Here is a 24,098-nt window from a genome sequence, read left to right as displayed (position 1 = left end):
GCTGAAAAGTTGATTGTGTCTTAGTCTCTGTATTGAGCTGAAAAGTTATTGTGTCTTAGTCTCTGTATTGAGCTGAAAAGTAATTGTGTCTTAGCCTCTGTATTGAGATGGAAAGTTGATTGTATCTTAGTCTCTGTATTGAGCTGAAAAGTGGATTGTATCTTAGTCTCTGTATTGAGCTGGAAAGTTGATTGTGTTTGATTGCCTTTGTATTGAGTTGAAAAGTTGATTGTAGGGTATTACTAGATATGTGTCTTCGGATTACTCACAGGACAAACTCGCACCGCAATTTACACATATGTTTAGGGTAAGGACTGTAGATACCTCAGTTATAGACATTACGTCTGTAATTGTTTCCGGTAGAAACACCTGTCTTTTATGTAAATAATTTAAGCATAATGTTCACCATATTAGATGTTTTGACTCCTCCCCAAAATTGCTTCTAATTAGTGGACTAGTTACACACTTAATTGGCATGATTATTTTAGTGCAAAATGAAGCTGTTTGCCTAATTCAACTTTGTGGAGCGTGTTCTTTTTTTCTTTGGGTATTAAACGTTTTTTCAAGGAAAATAATAAATATATCGCCTTTTAAGAGTGCTATTTTCATGCTTATAGCATACTCAGAGCGCTATGGGCCAATCTTATTTATGGACCAGTGGGGGAAGGGAGTATATTGGAGAAGGTTTTCCGTGCTGCCTTTAGGCGCTCAGTAAACACAACTCAGCTCTAGTCGGGTGTCAAACCTCTAGTCAAGTTCAAGCGTACTTAGCCCCTCGACCACGTATATTGGCCTATTAAATTTCAAGAGTATTATTGTGATTAAGTAACATCGACAGGATTTTCTCTAAATAAGCCTCGAATTCAATCCACATAAAAACTATTTAAGGGATAAGGGAATTTTATGATTATAATTTGACGTTAATTTTTCTTTTTTTTGTTAATAAAACCTGTGAGATTTTTTTTTATTTAAAAAAAAAAACACAGTCAGCCTAGAGAAGGGAAAAATCCCCTTCCGATATAAAAAAAGTATAGAAAAATTACATTAAGTGGAAATGGGGATTGACATTTAATTCCAAAACAAGCTGATATCAACGAAGCTCGTTTAAGGTTAAAATCCCCTCTTGTGGGCGCGGTGGCTGAGTGGTTAAGCGCTAGGCTGCCAAACCAGGAGTTCTGGGTTCGTATCTCAGTGTGACTGGTTTTTCACGGTGCACCTGAGTCCACCAACCCCAAGGGGTACCTGACTTTAGTTGGGGAAAGTAAATGTAGTTGGTCATTGTGCTGGCCACACGACACCCTGCTCGTTAACCATTGGCCAAAGAAACAGATGACCTTAACATCATCTGCCCTATAGAGCGCATGGTCTGAAATGGGAACTTTCTTTTTTTTTTCCCTTTAAAATCCCTTCTTATTCTTTTCTTTAAAGATGGAAATTATAATTACTGAATTTCATGATCGCAGCCAAGGAAATTTGAGAAGGTTTCACATTTCTCAAGTCAAAGTCACTGTATTCTTTTAATACAGTGAATCCAAAGCAAAATACTGTGAACAAATTCAAGGAAAGGGATGCAACCTTTCTTATAAAGAAACCAAAGCAAAACTATAGTTACCTAAATGTTACCTAAATTTAAGAATTATTTATTACATATTTTTTTTGGTCGTACCATCAAGAAATAGTATTCGCTGTCATTGCATTAACCCACAAAAAAAAAACAATGCACGGGTTAAACAAGCATTAGAAAAAAAAAAACAACTTTTTTTTAAACCATAGCTTAACTAAGGGGAAAGAACCGCTAATTACTGCCCTCTGAACATTATAGGGTGTAGCCCCCTTTCTGCTATATAAAACAAATATTATTAATTAGTACTAAATGATTAACTAACTGGTTATTTTCTTGATTGATTCGTATATTGTGATATTTGATTGATTCCTGTATTGTTATTGATAACAATTATTCAAAATTTCAAATTGATCCGAGAACGGGAAGTGGATGAAAAACGTATCAAAACGTAAGAAATCCATATAAATATATATATAATCTAAATCCACCACATGCGGACAATGGTTTTGCTTGCCCTGGATGTGGCAAAATAAGTAGGTCACAGCTGGGGCTGCGCAGTCACAGGAAATACTGCATTCCTCACTATTCTTCGGACTCGAAGACAAGCTTTATTATTATTTTTCAGCAAAAAAGGGCAGCAAAGATCACGATTACTAAGAAAACTGTCCTCGTTTAATGTAAGCGAAAAAGCCTTGGCTATGTTTTATCACGCTCACATCTGCAATATTTTCAGTTTCAATATCACTGCCTGGTATGGCAATCTGAGCATTAAAAATAAACTTTATAGAATCCTAAATGCTGCTGGCAAAATCATTGGCAAAAAACAAACCCCATTTGGGCAGTTGTTTGAGACAAACATCTATAAAAAGGCTAACAAGATCCTCGAAATAAAGAATCACCCTTTGTGTCAGGATTTTGTGATTTTACCATCACAAAAGAGATACAAGACACCGATAGCAAAGACAAACAGACACAAACACTCTTTTGTTCCCCTGGCAATCAAATCATTAAATAAGAACAATCTGGTATAAACTTTGTCACATGTAAATTATGAGTGAGTCTGGTGTGAATGTACACTTTGGTTTCTTATAGTTATAATGTTGTTTGTTTGGTGTAATGCACAAATTGTAAGACAAATTTCCTTACGGATAATAAAGATTATTATTATTATTATTATTATTATTATTATTAAATTAACATCTGGTTGGAACCCTTCATTTCAATAACTTATGTTATGCATACGCTTCTGATCAAAAAAGGACAAATGGGCCCGAAAAATCAAATGGCACAAGTTTAAATATATTAAAAACATTGCAGTTAAAGGTCTTTATAAAACGTGATATAATATGAAGTTGCTTGGTCTAGTATGATTCATTATCATCATCATCATCATTCCTTTTGGGTTCTTCATGGAACATAGGGCCTCAACAAAAACAAGCCACTCTCCACGGTCTCTTGCTAGTTTTTTATGGCTTCCCAGCTCTTTCCGGTCTTCTCTGCTTCCCATTGTGTCGCCATATTCTTTTTGGTTATCCTCTGCGTCTCTTCGCTGGGGGTTCCACTCTAAGGCCTGCCTAGCTCTGTTGCTGGTATCTTTTCTAAGTGTGTGACCAATCCATCTCCACTTCCTCTCTAAGATCTGCACTTCTAAATTTTTCTATCCACTCATCTCCCACAGTTTGTTTTTTTTTCTACTTTGTCGTACCAGTGTATTTTTAGGATATTTCTCAGACATCTGTTGATGAAGGTCTGTATTTTTGTTTTTGTTGTTGCTTCAGTTGTTCTCCATGTTTCAGAACCATACAGTAGGACAGCCTTGACATTAGAGTTAAAGATTCTTAGTTTAGTCTTGTTTGAGATGTGAGAAGATGTCCATGTTAGTTTTAGATGTGTAAATGTCTGACGAGCTAGACTTATACGACGTTTAATGTCTTCATCTGTTCCACCTGGTACACTGCCTACACTCCCAAGGTATATACAATTTTCTTCTTGATCTATGGTCTGAGAGCCAGTTCTATGTCTCCAATTTGTTTGTTGATTACTCTAAGTACTTTTGTTTTTTGGTGGTTTATTTTGAGACCTACTCTTTTTCCTACTTCGCTTAAAGTAGTATGATTACTTGTCAATAAATACAAATGTAATGTCATATTCACTTATCTTTTCTTATCTATTATCTATTCTTGACCGAAATAAAAGAAATTGAGTCAAAAATTTGTTTTTCCTTATATGTTCTTTGCATGTTCCAAACCTATCTTTAATTTAAAGACTCAACGTTGGACTATAAATCACAATATAACTGATTAAGAACAAAAATTATCTACAAAAATACTAGAGTTTGGACCGAAATTCGATACACGTTTTAATTCCAAGACGGCAAGCGAAAAAAAAATCCATACGAGGCGCAATGTCATATTTTTTTAGCGTCTGAACTTGTAGTAACCTATGTATCCGATTTTACCGGGAATATATATAGTTCGTCCATCGTGGTTCGATGATGACCACCTTGTCATCCAGGGGGCTGATGGCTTTGCACTGAGGTTTTATGCCTCCTCATGTGGCTGGTGAGATCTATGTGAGCCCGGAATTTTCGGCCACACACTGGGCAGGTTATTCCAGCTGGAGCTAGTGTCATTTGTCTTGCTTTTCTTTTCTGGCGTTTTTTTTTCCGGGAATAGCTGCATAAAGAAATTTAAGTTTATAAATATGTAAAATTGATACTTTTAATATATTTAACAGTTACAATTGAAAATTAAACGATATTGAAATTTCTAAATTCTGAATAGCTGAATAGTTTACAGATTTCAAAAATGCATTTTATTTTAGATTCATTCTCAATTATTTATCTACTTTTAACAATTTACTGCGGTTCTAGTCTAGACTTTATCACACGCTAAGATCTATATATATATATTATATTATCTTATACTATACAGACGTTACTTCAAAAAAGAAGATGATTACGTCCTACGCGTCATGCATTTAGTCATACATGTTAATTTATGGCTTAAATTCTGCCAACTCACAGGTTTTCCTGGCTGGCTCAGGCAACCCATTCCATGCTCTCTTGAAAAGATATTTGCTCAAAGGTCTTAAATGTCTTTCTTAGCACTAAGATGCGCTCACCTTAAAGTTATTACTACAAATCTGAGTTTAATTTGGATTGAGGAGGTGACATGTGGTTCGGATCAGACTAAATTCTTAATGTAGGAAGTAAATAGAGATTATAGTGTAGAGACATGTCGGTAAACTCAGAACATAACTCATACAACGTATTGATATATTCATCTGCTTAGCTGATTATTTAAGTACACTATCATACTACCAATTGAATGACTCTTTGAAGTTAACCAGCAGTCTAGAACGTGCTCAAACGAAATTCAGATATTCGGGTATGTATGATACATTTTCTAAAAGTTTAAATAACAAAAAGTTGTACAATTATCAAGCTGGTGTACTCGTCCATTTTATTATTATTTAAAACAGTAGTTCTTGCCAATGGAAAAAAAAATGTATTCTTGCGTCCCACAACCAGTTAAGGCTGTGTAAATACATTCAAAAAAGCGATCATCCATATACCCCCTTCTTTTTCTCCCCCAACCCATTTCCACCTGAATTAGTCAAGTGATAGGATGACAGCGTATTGTGAAAGTTAAAAAGCATGAAATTGCGCTAAACAAAAACAATCGGTAAATCGCATGGTCTAGATCAGCAGTATAAAATCCTTTCCTTGGTCAAGAGGTCCATAAAAGGGAACCGGACGTTCTCGGACCTTAAGGACATCTGAAACAGGAAAAACAGATCAGCAGTCTTCAACCTTTTTTGGCCTACCGCCCTCTTATCGTATTTTTCTATAAAAAAAAAACCGCCTGCGCCCCCCTCTAAGAATAACACTTACAAAGAATCGTGAGAAGGCAAATATGAACAAAATGTTATCCATTTATTAATTAGTATGCAGTCAATAACAAATATCCCGAATGGAAGACGACCGCATGCCGAAGGCGATCCTCTTTGGCGAGCTTAGAGTAGGACAGAGTTACTGAGTTGCCCCCCGGAAGTGCAATAAAGATCCACTCAGGCGCCATTTCGCCCTCACTAGCATAGAGGAAAGTACCTGGCAGCATTCTCTTGCAGCAGATGGCCTCTGAGAGATTAAGTTGAAGAGCTCTCGCAAAAGCTGTTGGATAAACATTTGAGACTCAAAGAAAAGCCATTATTGAAGACAGGCGCAAGAGACGGGAAAAAAATTAAATTGACCGCCAGCAGACAACGGCTTTGTCTGCTCAAAATTCGGGAAAATATGCAATTCACAACAGGGTTTGCGCAGTTATGTGAAACACTGCGCTCAGCCTTAATCTGGAGCGCATCGTGTTAGCGCAAATTCTTTCTCATCTTGAACAGTACTGTCTCTTGGAAGAATTTCAATCTGCATATAGGAAGTGCCGAAGCACAGAGACAGCAGTGGTCAGAGTACTAAACGACTTACTTCACAATTCCGACATAGGCCACATCTCAATTCTTTCAATGCTGGACTTGTCCGCAGCCTTTGATACGCTAGACCACGAAATTATGATGGCCAGGTTCTCTGCCACTTTTGGTTTAGCAGGAATCGTCCTAAAATGGCTTGGATCCTACCTGACTGAACGCACCCAAAGTGTCGTAGTTAACGGAACAGAATCAACAAGCTTACTCTTGAAGTACGGAGTACCCCAGGGATCAGTTCTAGGCCCAGTACTGTTCACTATGTATACATATCCACTCAGCGGTGTCATACGGCCAACCGGCATCCTATACAATTTCTTTGCCGATGACTCACAGTTATACGATTCCTCAGTACCATCAGAGGTGTCGCATCTGGCAGAGAAAATCAGTAGTACCGTTGCAAGGGTGAGCAATTGGATGGTTGAAAATAAGCTCAAGATGAACGAAGATAAGACAGAAATAATTAGGATCGGCACTCGGAACAACGTCTCGAAAGTTGAAAGCACAGATTCTTTTTTTATTACGAACTGTCAGCTTCCTTATGTCCATGTAGTGCGGAATCTTGGAGTTTTCTTCGACTCAACACTATCTTTCGACCCACACATAAGTCAGCTCTGCAAGGGTCTTTATCTACAGCTGCGTAGATTAGGCCAGATCCGACCATATTTAACAACGGAGTCAACAAAAACGCTAGCTGTGGCATTCATACTCTTTTGCCTTGACTACTGTAACGCCGTGCTAGCAGGTAATACCTGATGACAAAATAGCCAAACTGCAGAACAACGCCGCACGAATAGTACTTAGAAAAACAAGACAAGATTCTGCTACTACGCTCCTGCGCATGCTCCATTGGCTTCCCGTGAAAGCGAGAATCGATTACAAGGTCGCCACACTTTGTCATCAGTGTATATATAACAATGAGATGCCCCTATACCTTAGAGAACTGATTACTCCATATGTCCCCCAGAGAGCCCTACGCTCAATGGACTCAACGCTTTTAGTGGTGCCACGTTTCTCCCTCAAAAGCTACGGTCTGCGGGCTTTTTCAGTGCACGGACCAAAGGTTTGGAACTCACTCCCCATTGATCTCAGACAGACAACATGCTACACCACTTTTAAGAAGAACATTAAGACCTACTTGTTTAAAACTTTTTTTTAGATTAACTGTCATTTTAGCTGTCGTGTCTGTGTTTGTAATGTTATTACAGCGCCTTAAGCCAACACTTTGTTTGTTAACAGCGTTTTATAAATAAAATTATTATTATTATTATCTTCGGAATCGAAGACATTGCCATTATTATCATTATACAAAAAATTATGTCAAATAATTTGCAGTGATTACACACAAAAATTAATCTCACTGTCATGACTTTCTTTCAAATCCTAAGAATAGTCCCCATTTAAATTATTGAATATTAGGGCCTACTGTTTTTAGGTTTGATTGTAAATTTAGTTTTATTTTTAATATAAACATTATTATTGATAAATTTACTACAAAATGAAATGTAGCTAATGGGAACCCTGTGCCTCCTGCAGTCTGACAATATTAGAAACGTCAAGCTTTAAATTAGTCAAAACAAGGCGAACATCTCCTCTAGTGGCTACATCCAGTCTATTTCTTTGCTTATTCATTAAGTTTGTTACCCACTAAATCTAGATTAACCATGTATATTGATGGAAAAGCTAAAACATAGTTCCATTTTCGACCAAAGTTTTGGAATTTTACTCACACATTCAAATGCAGCCACATCTCTGTTGTGCCTCCTGTGTTAACATTCTTTTTACTGAAGACATAATTTTGTAATTCTATTTTTTAGTGCAACTCAATTTTAACATCGGTAACCTGAGATGAACTCCTATTGAAAAAACAGAGCAGGAGGGACTCCATCCTCCTGTAGTGCTCGGCAAGAAACTTAGCCGTTCGGCGTAATGCCTCATAGCTACCATACAAGTCGAGTGACTGTTCAGACACGTCCCCCCTTAGCTCTCGGAGCTGGGGACATTCGTACAAGACATGCGACACTGTTTCGACGCACTTTCCACAGTGACGACATCGGGAGTCATAGTTCGGTCGGAACCGGGCAAAGTATGTCCAACAGGACAATGTTCCGTCCTACACTGCGCAATGATTGCTTCTTCAGACCTCCTTAACCACCACGGATCGTCGCGATCTGGGTGACGCATATGCTGCAAGACACTACGTGCTCTATCGGATTCCCCCCAGGACTTTAACCACTTCTCATGAATGAGTGCTCGGATTTCTGCCGTTGCTTGTGTGACGAACCGTTTTAGCTCACTCAAGATATCACTCAGGTCTAAGCATTTAATTAATTTATTTACTCGCTATTAATCATCAATTTTATTAATTTAGCCAATCAAGCGCTAAAAACACAGCCACCACCCCTCCAATCCAACCCCACCCCCTTTGGCAGCGATGTCACATTTAACTATCCCACCTTGACACGTGACGTGCCACACTAGACTCTTGACAAGAGTACGCTCCCCTTTTCCTATCTTGGCAAACATCCGTTGACCCCCCCCCCCCCTTGTTGGGAGCGGCTGGTCACTTCAAAGTGCCCATTCAACTCAACGCCTCGGGCAACGCTGTTCGTCTGGCACTAGCCTTTATCAAGGTATAATCTCCATTGATGTACCCAGCTCTGATAATCTCCCCTTCATAATCCACCTGACCACCTGGGCTGATTTCCTGGGCTTTCAACTCGCGCCCTCGCGCAATGTCTATCTCCCGGAAACTCTCGTCACGGTCAAGCGTGGACCCCTTTTGTCAAAGACGTCAAATAGTCTAGACCACCTTTGCACCTATCTCCCGCCACTCACCCCCCCCCTTGGCTATCCACGTGTATATGGACAAACTTCATCGTCCGATCTCATTCACGCTGGAGAGCCCAGAGGGAGCACATCTATCTCTTGCTTGAGCTCTAGACTATTTTCATTCCCTTATTTCACTTTGGATTGGTGGTATGTAACTTAGTAAAGTGCTTGTGAACCATTTTACTTAGTAATGTATATATATATATATATGTGCATTTGTTACTACATTATTTGTGTATATATTTGTGCATTCTTATCATGGATAATGTAAGTAGATTACTGTATACTCCTATTTTATATCATGACTTTGTGACTAAATGTTCAGACCAGCTGGACTAGAGTTTATTAACAATTCTTACCAGATGTATTTAGCTCTTTAACTATTATTGTTTTAACTCTGATATATTAGCGCTCAGCACGAGCCTTCAACGTAGTATCATTCATTAATTCCTTGGCAGGGAATTATCCAAACATTTATGTAAACATGTCTTATTACTGAGTATGTATTTACTTATGCTCTATGTTTACTTATGTGAGAGCATGGGCGAGTATCAGACGTTGATCTCCCCTTCCCCTTTCATCTCATTTATCTAAGCGATATAGGTACTTGCTACTCACCGTGATTGGTGAACGACACTTGTATTACGTATCATATATCACTTATTACTGTTTGTTATTTCCCTTTATGGGAGTCCCCATTATTATTGTTATCTCCCTTGATGGGACACTATTCATTTGTTAGGTCCCTTTGATAAATATGAAACTAGCTTATGGTTTCTATACATCAGTCTGAAGATGTCCTTCACGGAAAGGCATCTACCTCCCAGTGTTATCATTATGGCTAAACCGACGCATACATCATATCGTTGCAGCTTTTATCTATAGGCTACACCCGCCTGAAATCTTAGCAACCTAAAGCTGATAGCAGATTTGCTGGCACCAGATCTGTAGACATCAGACCTACTCATCCTTCAAGAGTCCAAGTAACAACGCTAGCCACAGACTCGTCACTGGCTTAACTGATTGGTAGACGCAGCTTAGCTCTGCAACCATACAAGTTGGACTGCACACGGAGCCTGGATCCACTACGCCAGCCCACCAGCAGACAGCATCAGTACCAGCCACACCCGTCTCACCAGTGCAGCACAGGACCAAAAGCTAAGCAACCAGCCTAATGACACTCAGGCCACTTGGTTCTAATATCTGATGATGATAGTCCTATATATGTAAATACGCTAGATTCCATACTAGCAACTGTACAGCATTTCACCTTTCATTATCTTATGTTGTATAATAAACTGTACATAAGTTTACATCTAAATATAGTATTTGTTGCCTGCATTATAACGCTGTGCTTGTAGTTTATATGTGCAAGTAAGGATTCTCAAACCATAAAAATCCCCTAGACACCCAAAACGGCCAAATCTTAATCCGACTTGTCACAATGGCGAGCCTCGTCCGGGATTTACCCAACTAATACTGCAAGCACAGCAGGCAACTCCCCAGTATTCTAACTATCATCATTGTTAGAGCACAAGACTATAGAGTGTCATTCAGAGCTATTTTATTTTTCTAAATTTGTATTGCTGTAATTGTACTTCCTTTACAGGTTCTTAAGCACCAAACAAAGGTTAATACCACCTTTCCTGTAACTCTTAAGTAATTGCTTTCAGCAGCTCCATCATCGTCTCCACCTCTTACTCTACCTTCCGCCTTTCCCCTTCATCACCCACCCCCCACCATCCTAGCACCCCTCACCACCATGGCCAGTGGCACACGCTCCAAAGCGGACTCTGACATGAAACAAAAAATAGCTGAACTCAGAGAACTCGCGGCCGTCATGTATGACGATGAGGCAAAGCAGAAAGAATATGTGAGGGCAGAATTTGAGAAGGAGAGGGAAGAAAGTAGAAAGGAGAAGGAAAGGGAACATGAAATAGCTATGGAAAGAGAGAAAAGGGAAGCTGAAGTAGCTATAGCTATAGCTAAAGAAAAGGAAATCACGGAGCGAGAAAGGGAAAAAGAAAAACAAATAACTGAGAGAGAAAGGATAGCCGCGGAGAAAGAGAACGGAACCGCCAGTCAAGCTTCCTCCGGATCTCGCCCGGCTAGCCCTGCCTCCCAGCAAAGTTCCTCAAACGGCCTACCCCACATGCCAATGGAGCACTTCGACGACAAGACAGAGAACATCGAAGTTTATCTTGTCCGTTTCGAAGAAGTTGCGAGCTACTACGGTCTGCCAGAGGAGAAATGGTGCTTCCGGCTATCCCAATGCCTCCGAGGCAAAGCCTACGAAGTTTACTCTAAACTTCCCTCCGGCCAGCGAGAAGACTACGCAGCCCTCAAACAGGCGCTACTCGTCCAATTCGAGCTGACTGCCGAGGCTTACCAAAAGAAATTCAGGACATCCCGCCTAGAGCGCCGAGAGACCTACGGTAATCTCTGCGACAGGTTGGACAAATACCTGAAGAGGTGGCACACTCTTAGCGAACTGCCAGAGACTTTGGACGGCCTAGTGAGCCTCATACTCGCAGAGCAGTTGCTAGAGTGCATGCCTAACGATGTCAAAATCTTTGTTAGGGAGCAGCAAGCCGCTACACCAGCCGACATAGCTTCAGCTGCAGACCGGTACGCGACTGCCCGCAAAGACGTTAAGGACATCAAAAGCAAGACCTCAGCCTCGGACAAACCAGAGGACCAGTCCACTTCTTCTAACAAACACGCTCCTTCTAGCCAACCCTCTCCTTTTGCTAAACCTCATCACCAAAAAGCGCCAATCCAACGACCAGCCACGCCTACTAGCTACGACAGACGAAGCCACCCGCCTCGACATGGCCAGACCAATAACCATCACCGTGACCGGAACAGCACGAGTGATCACAGGCCCAATCGACAGCATCAGGCCCCACGTACTGTGTCAGCCGTGACTGAGCTCCCTGAACCCTCTTTGCATAATCAGCCATCGCCTCTTGATGAGGAAGAGGAGGACTATTACGTCATATCAGCGCTGACCGTGGCCCCTGAACCCACTGCTTGTGGCCTTACCCAACCGATACCGCCTCACCCCATCGTATCACCCCCTGGGGTAGAGATTATTCTGATTAACGGATCTCCTGTCCAGGCACTATTCGATTCCGGATGTGAGGTAAGCTCTGTCATCAGCAAAGCACTGGTCGACCCATCGGATCTCACTGGTGGATCAGTGACGGTTCAATCTCTAGACCGTGGCATTCCTCCGAAGGTGTATCCTATCGCTAGGGTCCACGTAGAATGCAAGTATGTACATGGCACCATTGATGCAGTAGTCATGGACTCGCCAGTATACGACTTTGTTCTAGGCTCCAGGTACATACCTCTAGGAGTTGTCGATAAACCATACTTCTCTCTGCCCGTTGGTAGAACGACAAAGCAGAAAGGTGGCAGCAACCAGCCGGTTGGAAGCCCTGGTCGCCACTCTAACAAATCCTTTACTGGCTCCTCAGCCAAGCTCAAGCCGCGCCACCCTGGCACTGGCACTGCCGGGAAATCACGAGGTGAGCGTAATAACTACACTCGTGAAGGTCCGTTTAACTCCTGCTCCTCAGCAATCAAACCGCTCATCCCTGGCACTGGCACTGCTAGGAAGTCACGAGGTAAGCGAAATACCTACACTCGTGAGAGTCCTTGTAACTCCCGCTCTTCAGCTATCAAACCACTCATCCCTGGCACTGATCCTGCCAGGAAGTCACAGAGGAAAGTAAACTTTCACTCTCGTGAAAGTGGACCTCATCACGGCTCCACCCACACTTTAAGGCCACTCTTCCCTGACATTGACCGTGTCTGGAAAATTAGAGGTAAGCCGATAAATCGCACTCACGAAGAAACGCCTCACTATGGATTTAGAGATAAGCCCCGTCCAACATACGCGCATTGGGCCCTCCGCCATAACTTCCATCCCACTTACTGGTCTGCCCCAAGAAGGAGATGTACCCAATCCTATCCACCAGGCCTATTTCCCCAGGTTTCCAGAATTGCCCCTTCCACGTGGCAATCCGCCTGCGGACAGAACATAGGCGACAGCGGACCCTTAGGACGGACACCCCTCTGGACCTTGGCAACCTCTTAACTCTGGGAAAAATTTTCTTAAATGCTACGACCGACAGTAGACGAAACTTGAGCGATACCAGCGTGAGCACTTTATAGATCTTTTAACCAAGACCTATCTTACGCAGGGAGGGTTGTGACGAACCGTTTTAGCTCACTCAAGATATCACTCAGGTCTAAGCATTTAATTAATTTATTTACTCGCTATTAATCATCAATTTTATTAATTTAGCCAATCAAGCGCTAAAAACACAGCCACCACCCCTCCAATCCAACCCCACCCCCTTTGGCAGCGATGTCACATTTAACTATCCCACCTTGACACGTGACGTGCCACACTAGACTCTTGACAAGAGTACGCTCCCCTTTTCCTATCTTGGCAAACATCCGTTGACCCCCCCCCCCTTGTTGGGAGCGGCTGGTCACTTCAAAGTGCCCATTCAACTCAACGCCTCGGGCAACGCTGTTCGTCTGGCACTAGCCTTTATCAAGGTATAATCTCCATTGATGTACCCAGCTCTGATAATCTCCCCTTCATAATCCACCTGACCACCTGGGCTGATTTCCTGGGCTTTCAACTCGCGCCCTCGCGCAATGTCTATCTCCCGGAAACTCTCGTCACGGTCAAGCGTGGACCCCTTTTGTCAAAGACGTCAAATAGTCTAGACCACCTTTGCACCTATCTCCCGCCACTCACCCCCCCCCCCTTGGCTATCCACGTGTATATGGACAAACTTCATCGTCCGATCTCATTCACGCTGGAGAGCCCAGAGGGAGCACATCTATCTCTTGCTTAAGCTCTAGACTATTTTCATTCCCTTATTTCACTTTGGATTGGTGGTATGTAACTTAGTAAAGTGCTTGTGAACCATTTTACTTAGTAATGTATATATATATATATATATGTGCATTTGTTACTACATTATTTGTGTATATATTTGTGCATTCTTATCATGGATAATGTAAGTAGATTACTGTATACTCCTATTTTATATCATGACTTTGTGACTAAATGTTCAGACCAGCTGGACTAGAGTTTATTAACAATTCTTACCAGATGTATTTAGCTCTTTAACTATTATTGTTTTAACTCTGATATATTAGCGCTCAGCACGAGCCTTCAACGTAGTATCATTCATTAATTCCTTGGCAGGGAATTATCCAAACATTTATGTAAACATGTCTTATTACTGAGTATGTATTTACTTATGCTCTATGTTTACTTATGTGAGAGCATGGGCGAGTATCAGACGTTGATCTCCCCTTCCCCTTTCATCTCATTTATCTAAGCGATATAGGTACTTGCTACTCACCGTGATTGGTGAACGACACTTGTATTACGTATCATATATCACTTATTACTGTTTGTTATTTCCCTTTATGGGAGTCCCCATTATTATTGTTATCTCCCTTGATGGGACACTATTCATTTGTTAGGTCCCTTTGATAAATATGAAACTAGCTTATGGTTTCTATACATCAGTCTGAAGATGTCCTTCACGGAAAGGCATCTACCTCCCAGTGTTATCATTATGGCTAAACCGACGCATACATCATATCGTTGCAGCTTTTATCTATAGGCTACACCCGCCTGAAATCTTAGCAACCTAAAGCTGATAGCAGATTTGCTGGCACCAGATCTGTAGACATCAGACCTACTCATCCTTCAAGAGTCCAAGTAACAACGCTAGCCACAGACTCGTCACTGGCTTAACTGATTGGTAGACGCAGCTTAGCTCTGCAACCATACAAGTTGGACTGCACACGGAGCCTGGATCCACTACGCCAGCCCACCAGCAGACAGCATCAGTACCAGCCACACCCGTCTCACCAGTGCAGCACAGGACCAAAAGCTAAGCAACCAGCCTAATGACACTCAGGCCACTTGGTTCTAATATCTGATGATGATAGTCCTATATATGTAAATACGCTAGATTCCATACTAGCAACTGTACAGCATTTCACCTTTCATTATCTTATGTTGTATAATAAACTGTACATAAGTTTACATCTAAATATAGTATTTGTTGCCTGCATTATAACGCTGTGCTTGTAGTTTATATGTGCAAGTAAGGATTCTCACACATAAAAATCCCCTAGACACCCAAAACGGCCAAATCTTAATCCGACTTGTCACAGCTTGTAAAACGTGCTTGGTACTTCGACGTGTGTGGCTGCCAAAGCACCCTCCCTTGCGAGGGCGTCTGCCGTTTTGTTACCCCTCACGCCGCAATGTGAGGGCACCCGCTGCATAAAAACGACAGCTCCAATGGCTCGGCGGATGTTATCTGCGGCGCCGACTGCCTCTACTATTACGGGCAACCCTCCCCCGCCGCCATCCATAGCTAGGAGACTGGAGCGAGAGTCGGTGACTGGTACCACAGTAGTGGCGCTAGTTTCATATTGGGTCATTCGGGCTCAAATAGCCTCGAACGCCCGAGTTATCCCTGTTAGAGAGCCGATCTGGTTCTGTCCGGTCTGGGTAGACTATAAGGGCCCCATACCCAGATCTATCGGGGTCCCTCAATACCGACCCATCGGTATAGCAGAAAATGGCATCTGATGGGTAGGACTTAATTGTTGCGGATGTCAACATTTTGAAGGATGGCAGGCGTTAATCGCCTCTTGGTGGCTCCCTCTTGCCCTATAAGGGACAGGTTTATTTGTGGGGCCGGCTATCTCCTCCACGGAGGGCAAGTACTAATTATTCTAATTGGAATTCTTTCAGTGGAGAGCCCAGCTGATTTTGACAAATTGACCGCAATATGGAGGAACGGTCGCATTTTTATGTGGTTCCTCTCTCTCCACTGTTGCATTAAGATTGTGGTGGGTAGAATAGAGTCGGTAACAGATGTTTAATACTTGTCATTTATATTTATTTTTTTTATTTATTTATTTTCATCCCTGAAGCAAATCGTAATTTGCAGGGGGCAAGTTTATTTTCAGGGAGGGGGTTTTATACGAACCTTGCCGGCTACGCCAATAAACGTAAATCATTCACATATTTCAGTTTCATTTTAATATCCTAAATGTCTCATAGAAATGTTGTCAGATAAATTTAAGTCTGTTAATGAACTTTTTTTCATTTATAATATTGATTCGACATTAACTATTTTAATTATTTACATTAAAGATTGAATTTTGTGCAGGAAGTAATACTAAACGGTAATGTCTTTTTTTTTTCTATAAAAAAGCTAACAAGATCCTCGAAATAAAGAATCACCCTTTGAGTCAGGATTTTGCGATTTTACTATCACAAAAAAGATACAAGACGTCGATAGCAAAGACAGACAGAAACAAACACTCTTTTGTTCCCCTGGCAATCAAATAATTAAATAAGAACAATCTGGTATAAACTTTGTCACATGTAAATTATGAGTCTGGTGTGAATGTACACTTTGGTTTCTTATAGTTATAATGTTTTTTGTTTGGTGTAATGCACAAATTGTAAGACAAATTACCATACGGACAATAAAGATTATTATTATGTTAGAAATGAACGAGCAGTCATTCTCTGGCGCTGCCAGGGTCGAGTTTCGCTAAAGAGAAACAAAATTCATCGTAGTCCCTTTAACAGTTTCCACTGAGGAATTTTCTGGTGATGTGGCAGGTCTGCAGCAGTACCGCCCTCTGACAAGCAAAGAAGATGTTCCTAGGAATGTTAAGGGCCTGGAAGGTGTCTGTGAGGTCAGTTGTTATTATCCCCTCGGTTGATATAACAATGGAATATATTGTTATTTGGACAATTTCCATAGACGCTTAATCTCCAAGCCTAGGTTCCCATATTTTCTTTGTTTTTCTATCTCAGTTTTTCTTAAATTATGAGACAGTGGTACGGCGACATCGATAATGGTAGCGGTTTTTTCTTTTTTATCGATGAACAGCAGATCCGGGCGATTGAAATATTATTATTATGTTAGAAATGAACGAGTAGTCATTCTCTGGCGCTGCCAGGGTCGAGTTTCGCTAAAGAGAAACAAAATTCATTGTAATCCCTTTAACAGTTTCCACTGAGGAATTTTCTGGTGATGTGGCAGGTCTGCAGCAGTACCGCCCTCTGACAGGCAACGAAGATGTTCCTAGGAATGTTAAGGGCCTTGAGGGTGTCTGTGAGGTCAGTTGTTATTATCCCCTCGGTTGATATAACAATGGGGTATATTGTTATTTTGGACAATTTCCATAGACGCTTAATCTCCAAGCCTAGGTTTCCATATTTTATTATTATTATTATTATTATTATTACCATAATGATATAATTAATTAGTCCTGTTAGTCTGTATTATGTATAAAACGAAGACAGATATTTGGTAATACCCTACTGAATTACTTTGTGAATCACAAAACGATCAAGAGACTATTTCTAAGTGAATGCACTTGTCATGTACAGAGTCATTAACAGGAGTCAAGTGTCTACCACGGCCACAACTACGCCACAGCCGCATCACAGCTTAATCTAGTCTATATATTAGCAACACTAAGTCCACACCATGAGATGTGTTTTAATTCTGTTATTGTTAAGCTTCAGTTTCGGTAAGTTTTGCTGAAATCGAGTATATATTATTATTTCATTATATTCCGTCGTGGTTACTTAACTCTTTCTCTCCGTAATTATTTACCACATTCTGTTGGAATCAACGTTGGTATCGTTAGTTAGGAGAGAAAGAGTTAAAACACAGTCAATCAAAATAGGCGTCAGTTCTTCTCAGAGTGGCCAATTCTCCGTACAAGGCCAACTGTCTATGCATGCCAGTCGTGTCACTTTAACTCTTTGACTTCAGAAGGACGCCCCCCCACCCCCATCGTTTATTTCCTTAGCTACAAACCTCATACAGATCTTATATAAACCGAAATGCACTATCGATTCGCAACCCCCCCCCCCCTTGGCGAAAAAGAAAATTGACCGGAGTCCAATTTTTACTTTTCAGACATTAATGTAATCCCAAAAACAACTAAAAATGAAGATAAAAGTATCCCTAAATTATAAATACATGCAAATAATAAGTAAATAAACAGTTAAAATATAATTAATATATATATAAATGTGGTATACACAAAAAAAGTTTTTCAAAGAAAAAAAAATTACCAACACCAGTTCAAATAATTTGGAATCTAGTCTTTCTCTGCTTTCAGACCTGCATTTTTTTTCATAAGCACCTAATGTTATTTGTACTCACACTAGTGGTTTGTTAAGAGTACACACAAATATAAATCCAGTAAATAGAATGGCACCAGTATTTGAAAATAAATGCAACTTGTATGTTTTAGGTGGCTGAATAATTGGAGAGTGCAGTGCCTTTATAGTAGATAGCCCTTCATTGTAATATGATATATGGCTTTTTATATATAGCCATTGGGCTGATAATGCACATATGTATGCTGTGTAGTATAAATGCTATAGATGGTAAGAAATGCTGATATAATGTGACATGGCCAGACTGAAGCTCATTGCATGTGTACAGCTACACCCTTCATTGTAATATGATATATGGCTTTTTATATATAGCCATTGGGCTGATAATGCACATATGTATGCTGTGCAGTATAAATGTTATAGATGGTAAGAAATGCTGATATAATGTGACATGGCCAGACTGAAGCTCATTGCATGTGTACAGCTACACCCTTCATTGTAATATGATATATGGCTTTTTATATATAGCCATTGGGCTGATAATGCACATATGTATGCTGTGTAGTATAAATGCTATAGATGGTAAGAAATGCTGATATAATGTGACATGGCCAGACTGAAGCTCATTGCATGTGTACAGCTACACCCTTCATTGTAATATGATATATGGCTTTTTATATATAGCCATTGGGCTGATAATGCACATATGTATGCTGTGCAGTATAAATGTTATAGATGGTAAGAAATGCTGATATAATGTGACATGGCCAGACTGAAGCTCATTGCATGTGTACAGCTACACCCTTCATTGTAATATGATATATGGCTTTTTATATATAGCCATTGGGCTGATAATGCACATATGTATGCTGTGCAGTATAAATGTTATAGATGGTAAGAAATGCTGATATAATGTGACATGGCCAGACTGAAGCTCATTGCATGTGTACAGCTACACCCTTCATTGTAATATGATATATGGCTTTTTATATATAGCCATTGGGCTGATAATGCACATATGTATGCTGTGCAGTATAAATGTTATAGATGGTAAGAAATGCTGATATAATGTGACATGGCCAGACTGAAGCTCATTGCATGTGTACAGCTACACCCTTCATTGTAATATGATATATGGCTTTTTATATATAGCCATTGGGCTGATAATGCACATATGTATGCTGTGCAGTATAAATGTTATAGATGGTAAGAAATGCTGATATAATGTGACATGGCCAGACTGAAGCTCATTGCATGTGTACAGCTACACCCTTCATTGTAATATGATATATGGCTTTTTATATATAGCCATTGGGCTGATAATGCACATATGTATGCTGTGCAGTATAAATGTTATAGATGGTAAGAAATGCTGATATAATGTGACATGGCCAGACTGAAGCTCATTGCATGTGTACAGCTACACCCTTCATTGTAATATGATATATGGCTTTTTATATATAGCCATTGGGCTGATAATGCACATATGTATGCTGTGCAGTATAAATGTTATAGATGGTAAGAAATGCTGATATAATGTGACATGGCCAGACTGAAGCTCATTGCATGTGTACAGCTACACCCTTCATTGTAATATGATATATGGCTTTTTATATATAGCCATTGGGCTGATAATGCACATATGTATGCTGTGCAGTATAAATGTTATAGATGGTAAGAAATGCTGATATAATGTGACATGGCCAGACTGAAGCTCATTGCATGTGTACAGCTACACCCTTCATTGTAATATGATATATGGCTTTTTATATATAGCCATTGGGCTGATAATGCACATATGTATGCTGTGCAGTATAAGTGTTATAGATGGTAAGAAATGCTGATATAATGTGACATGGCCAGACTGAAGCTCATTGCATGTGTACAGCTACACCCTTCATTGTAATATGATATATGGCTTTTTATATATAGCCATTGGGCTGATAATGCACATATGTATGCTGTGCAGTATAAATGTTATAGATGGTAAGAAATGCTGATATAATGTGACATGGCCAGACTGAAGCTCATTGCATGTGTACAGCTACACCCTTCATTGTAATATGATATATGGCTTTTTATATATAGCCATTGGGCTGATAATGCACATATGTATGCTGTGCAGTATAAATGTTATAGATGGTAAGAAATGCTGATATAATGTGACATGGCCAGACTGAAGCTCATTGCATGTGTACAGCTACACCCTTCATTGTAATATGATATATGGCTTTTTATATATAGCCATTGGGCTGATAATGCACATATGTATGCTGTGCAGTATAAATGTTATAGATGGTAAGAAATGCTGATATAATGTGACATGGCCAGACTGAAGCTCATTGCATGTGTACAGCTACACCCTTCATTGTAATATGATATATGGCTTTTTATATATAGCCATTGGGCTGATAATGCACATATGTATGCTGTGCAGTATAAATGTTATAGATGGTAAGAAATGCTGATATAATGTGACATGGCCAGACTGAAGCTCATTGCATGTGTACAGCTACACCCTTCATTGTAATATGATATATGGCTTTTTATATATAGCCATTGGGCTGATAATGCACATATGTATGCTGTGCAGTATAAATGTTATAGATGGTAAGAAATGCTGATATAATGTGACATGGCCAGACTGAAGCTCATTGCATGTGTACAGCTACACCCTTCATTGTAATATGATATATGGCTTTTTATATATAGCCATTGGGCTGATAATGCACATATGTATGCTGTGCAGTATAAATGTTATAGATGGTAAGAAATGCTGATATAATGTGACATGGCCAGACTGAAGCTCATTGCATGTGTACAGCTACACCCTTCATTGTAATATGATATATGGCTTTTTATATATAGCCATTGGGCTGATAATGCACATATGTATATGCTGTGCAGTATAAATGTTATAGATGGTAAGAAATGCTGATATAATGTGACATGGCCAGACTGAAGCTCATTGCATGTGTACAGCTACACCCTTCATTGTAATATGATATATGGCTTTTTATATATAGCCATTGGGCTGATAATGCACATATGTATATGCTGTGCAGTATAAATGTTATAGATGGTAAGAAATGCTGATATAATGTGACATGGCCAGACTGAAGCTCATTGCATGTGTACAGCTACACCCTTCATTGTAATATGATATATGGCTTTTTATATATAGCCATTGGGCTGATAATGCACATATGTATATGCTGTGCAGTATAAATGTTATAGATGGTAAGAAATGCTGATATAATGTGACATGGCCAGACTGAAGCTCATTGCATGTGTACAGCTACACCCTTCATTGTAATATGATATATGGCTTTTTATATATAGCCATTGGGCTGATAATGCACATATGTATGCTGTGCAGTATAAATGCTATAGATGGTAAGAAATGCTGATATAATGTGACATGGCCAGACTGAAGCTCATTGCATGTGTACAGCTACACCCTTCATTGTAATATGATATATGGCTTTTTATATATAGCCATTGGGCTGATAATGCACATATGTATGCTGTGTAGTATAAATGCTATAGATGGTAAGAAATGCTGATATAATGTGACATGGCCAGACTGAAGCTCATTGCATGTGTACAGCTACACCCTTCATTGTAATATGATATATGGCTTTTTATATATAGCCATTGGGCTGATAATGCACATATGTATGCTGTGTAGTATAAATGCTATAGATGGTAAGAAATGCTGATATAATGTGACATGGCCAGACTGAAGCTCATTGCATGTGTACAGCTACACCCTTCATTGTAATATGATATATGGCTTTTTATATATAGCCATTGGGCTGATAATGCACATATGTATGCTGTGCAGTATAAATGCTATAGATGGTAAGAAATGCTGATATAATGTGACATGGCCAGACTGAAGCTCATTGAATGTGTACAGCTACACCCTTCATTGTAATATGATATATGGCTTTTTATATATAGCCATTGGGCTGATAATGCACATATGTATGCTGTGCAGTATAAATGCTATAGATGGTAAGAAATGCTGATATAATGTGACATGGCCAGACTGAAGCTCATTGAATGTGTACAGCTACACCCTTCATTGTAATATGATATATGGCTTTTTATATATAGCCATTGGGCTGATAATGCACATATGTATGCTGTGCAGTATAAATGCTATAGATGGTAAGAAATGCTGATATAATGTGACATGGCCAGACTGAAGCTCATTGAATGTGTACAGCTACACCCTTCATTGTAATATGATATATGGCTTTTTATATATAGCCATTGGGCTGATAATGCACATATGTATGCTGTGCAGTATAAATGCTATAGATGGTAAGAAATGCTGATATAATGTGACATGGCCAGACTGAAGCTCATTGAATGTGTACAGCTACACCCTTCATTGTAATATGATATATGGCTTTTTATATATAGCCATTGGGCTGATAATGCACATATGTATGCTGTGCAGTATAAATGTTATAGATGGTAAGAAATGCTGATATAATGTGACATGGCCAGACTGAAGCTCATTGCATGTGTACAGCTACACCCTTCATTGTAATATGATATATGGCTTTTTATATATAGCCATTGGGCTGATAATGCACATATGTATGCTGTGCAGTATAAATGTTATAGATGGTAAGAAATGCTGATATAATGTGACATGGCCAGACTGAAGCTCATTGCATGTGTACAGCTACACCCTTCATTGTAATATGATATATGGCTTTTTATATATAGCCATTGGGCTGATAATGCACATATGTATGCTGTGCAGTATAAATGTTATAGATGGTAAGAAATGCTGATATAATGTGACATGGCCAGACTGAAGCTCATTGCATGTGTACAGCTACACCCTTCATTGTAATATGATATATGGCTTTTTATATATAGCCATTGGGCTGATAATGCACATATGTATGCTGTGCAGTATAAATGTTATAGATGGTAAGAAATGCTGATATAATGTGACATGGCCAGACTGAAGCTCATTGCATGTGTACAGCTACACCCTTCATTGTAATATGATATATGGCTTTTTATATATAGCCATTGGGCTGATAATGCACATATGTATGCTGTGCAGTATAAATGTTATAGATGGTAAGAAATGCTGATATAATGTGACATGGCCAGACTGAAGCTCATTGCATGTGTACAGCTACACCCTTCATTGTAATATGATATATGGCTTTTTATATATAGCCATTGGGCTGATAATGCACATATGTATGCTGTGCAGTATAAATGTTATAGATGGTAAGAAATGCTGATATAATGTGACATGGCCAGACTGAAGCTCATTGCATGTGTACAGCTACACCCTTCATTGTAATATGATATATGGCTTTTTATATATAGCCATTGGGCTGATAATGCACATATGTATGCTGTGCAGTATAAATGTTATAGATGGTAAGAAATGCTGATATAATGTGACATGGCCAGACTGAAGCTCATTGCATGTGTACAGCTACACCCTTCATTGTAATATGATATATGGCTTTTTATATATAGCCATTGGGCTGATAATGCACATATGTATGCTGTGCAGTATAAATGTTATAGATGGTAAGAAATGCTGATATAATGTGACATGGCCAGACTGAAGCTCATTGCATGTGTACAGCTACACCCTTCATTGTAATATGATATATGGCTTTTTATATATAGCCATTGGGCTGATAATGCACATATGTATGCTGTGCAGTATAAATGTTATAGATGGTAAGAAATGCTGATATAATGTGACATGGCCAGACTGAAGCTCATTGCATGTGTACAGCTACACCCTTCATTGTAATATGATATATGGCTTTTTATATATAGCCATTGGGCTGATAATGCACATATGTATGCTGTGCAGTATAAATGTTATAGATGGTAAGAAATGCTGATATAATGTGACATGGCCAGACTGAAGCTCATTGCATGTGTACAGCTACACCCTTCATTGTAATATGATATATGGCTTTTTATATATAGCCATTGGGCTGATAA

At 39.6% G+C, this 24,098-nt stretch overlaps 2 protein-coding genes across 3 annotated transcripts in view; both read left to right on the top strand.

Moving 5' to 3' along the window:
* The first annotated feature begins 4,774 nt into the window (after window positions 1-4,774).
* Window positions 4,775-24,098, top strand: part of LOC129926944 (uncharacterized) — a 35,714-nt gene continuing 16,390 nt past the window's right edge. The window contains exons 1-2 of one of the 2 annotated variants that reach the window (XM_056033686.1): window positions 4,775-4,953; window positions 17,346-17,488. In XM_056033686.1, coding sequence (XP_055889661.1) covers window positions 17,446-17,488 — 43 coding nt within the window. In that variant the 5' untranslated portion in view covers window positions 4,775-4,953; window positions 17,346-17,445. Of the gene's footprint in view, window positions 4,954-16,154; window positions 16,308-17,345; window positions 17,489-24,098 lie in introns of those variants that run through there. The other variant, XM_056033685.1, reaches the window with a different exon arrangement.
* LOC129926885 (uncharacterized) lies at window positions 8,268-15,257 on the top strand. Its single transcript, XM_056033360.1, has 3 exons — window positions 8,268-9,022; window positions 9,748-13,798; window positions 14,526-15,257. Exon 2 carries the CDS (start codon window positions 10,638-10,640, stop codon window positions 12,978-12,980), a length of 2,343 nt encoding a protein of 780 aa, XP_055889335.1. The 5' UTR covers window positions 8,268-9,022; window positions 9,748-10,637; the 3' UTR covers window positions 12,981-13,798; window positions 14,526-15,257.

The sequence above is a fragment of the Biomphalaria glabrata genome, chromosome 6 (genome assembly GCF_947242115.1).
Source record: "Biomphalaria glabrata chromosome 6, xgBioGlab47.1, whole genome shotgun sequence".
NCBI lineage: Eukaryota > Metazoa > Mollusca > Gastropoda > Planorbidae > Biomphalaria > Biomphalaria glabrata.
This window is presented reverse-complemented; position numbering and strand designations above follow the sequence as displayed.

What these genes read in the sequence shown, in the direction of transcription:
- LOC129926885 (XM_056033360.1), top strand. Translation starts at nt 10,638, where the DNA reads ATGGCCAGTGGCACACGCTCCAAAGCGGACTCTGACATGAAACAAAAA.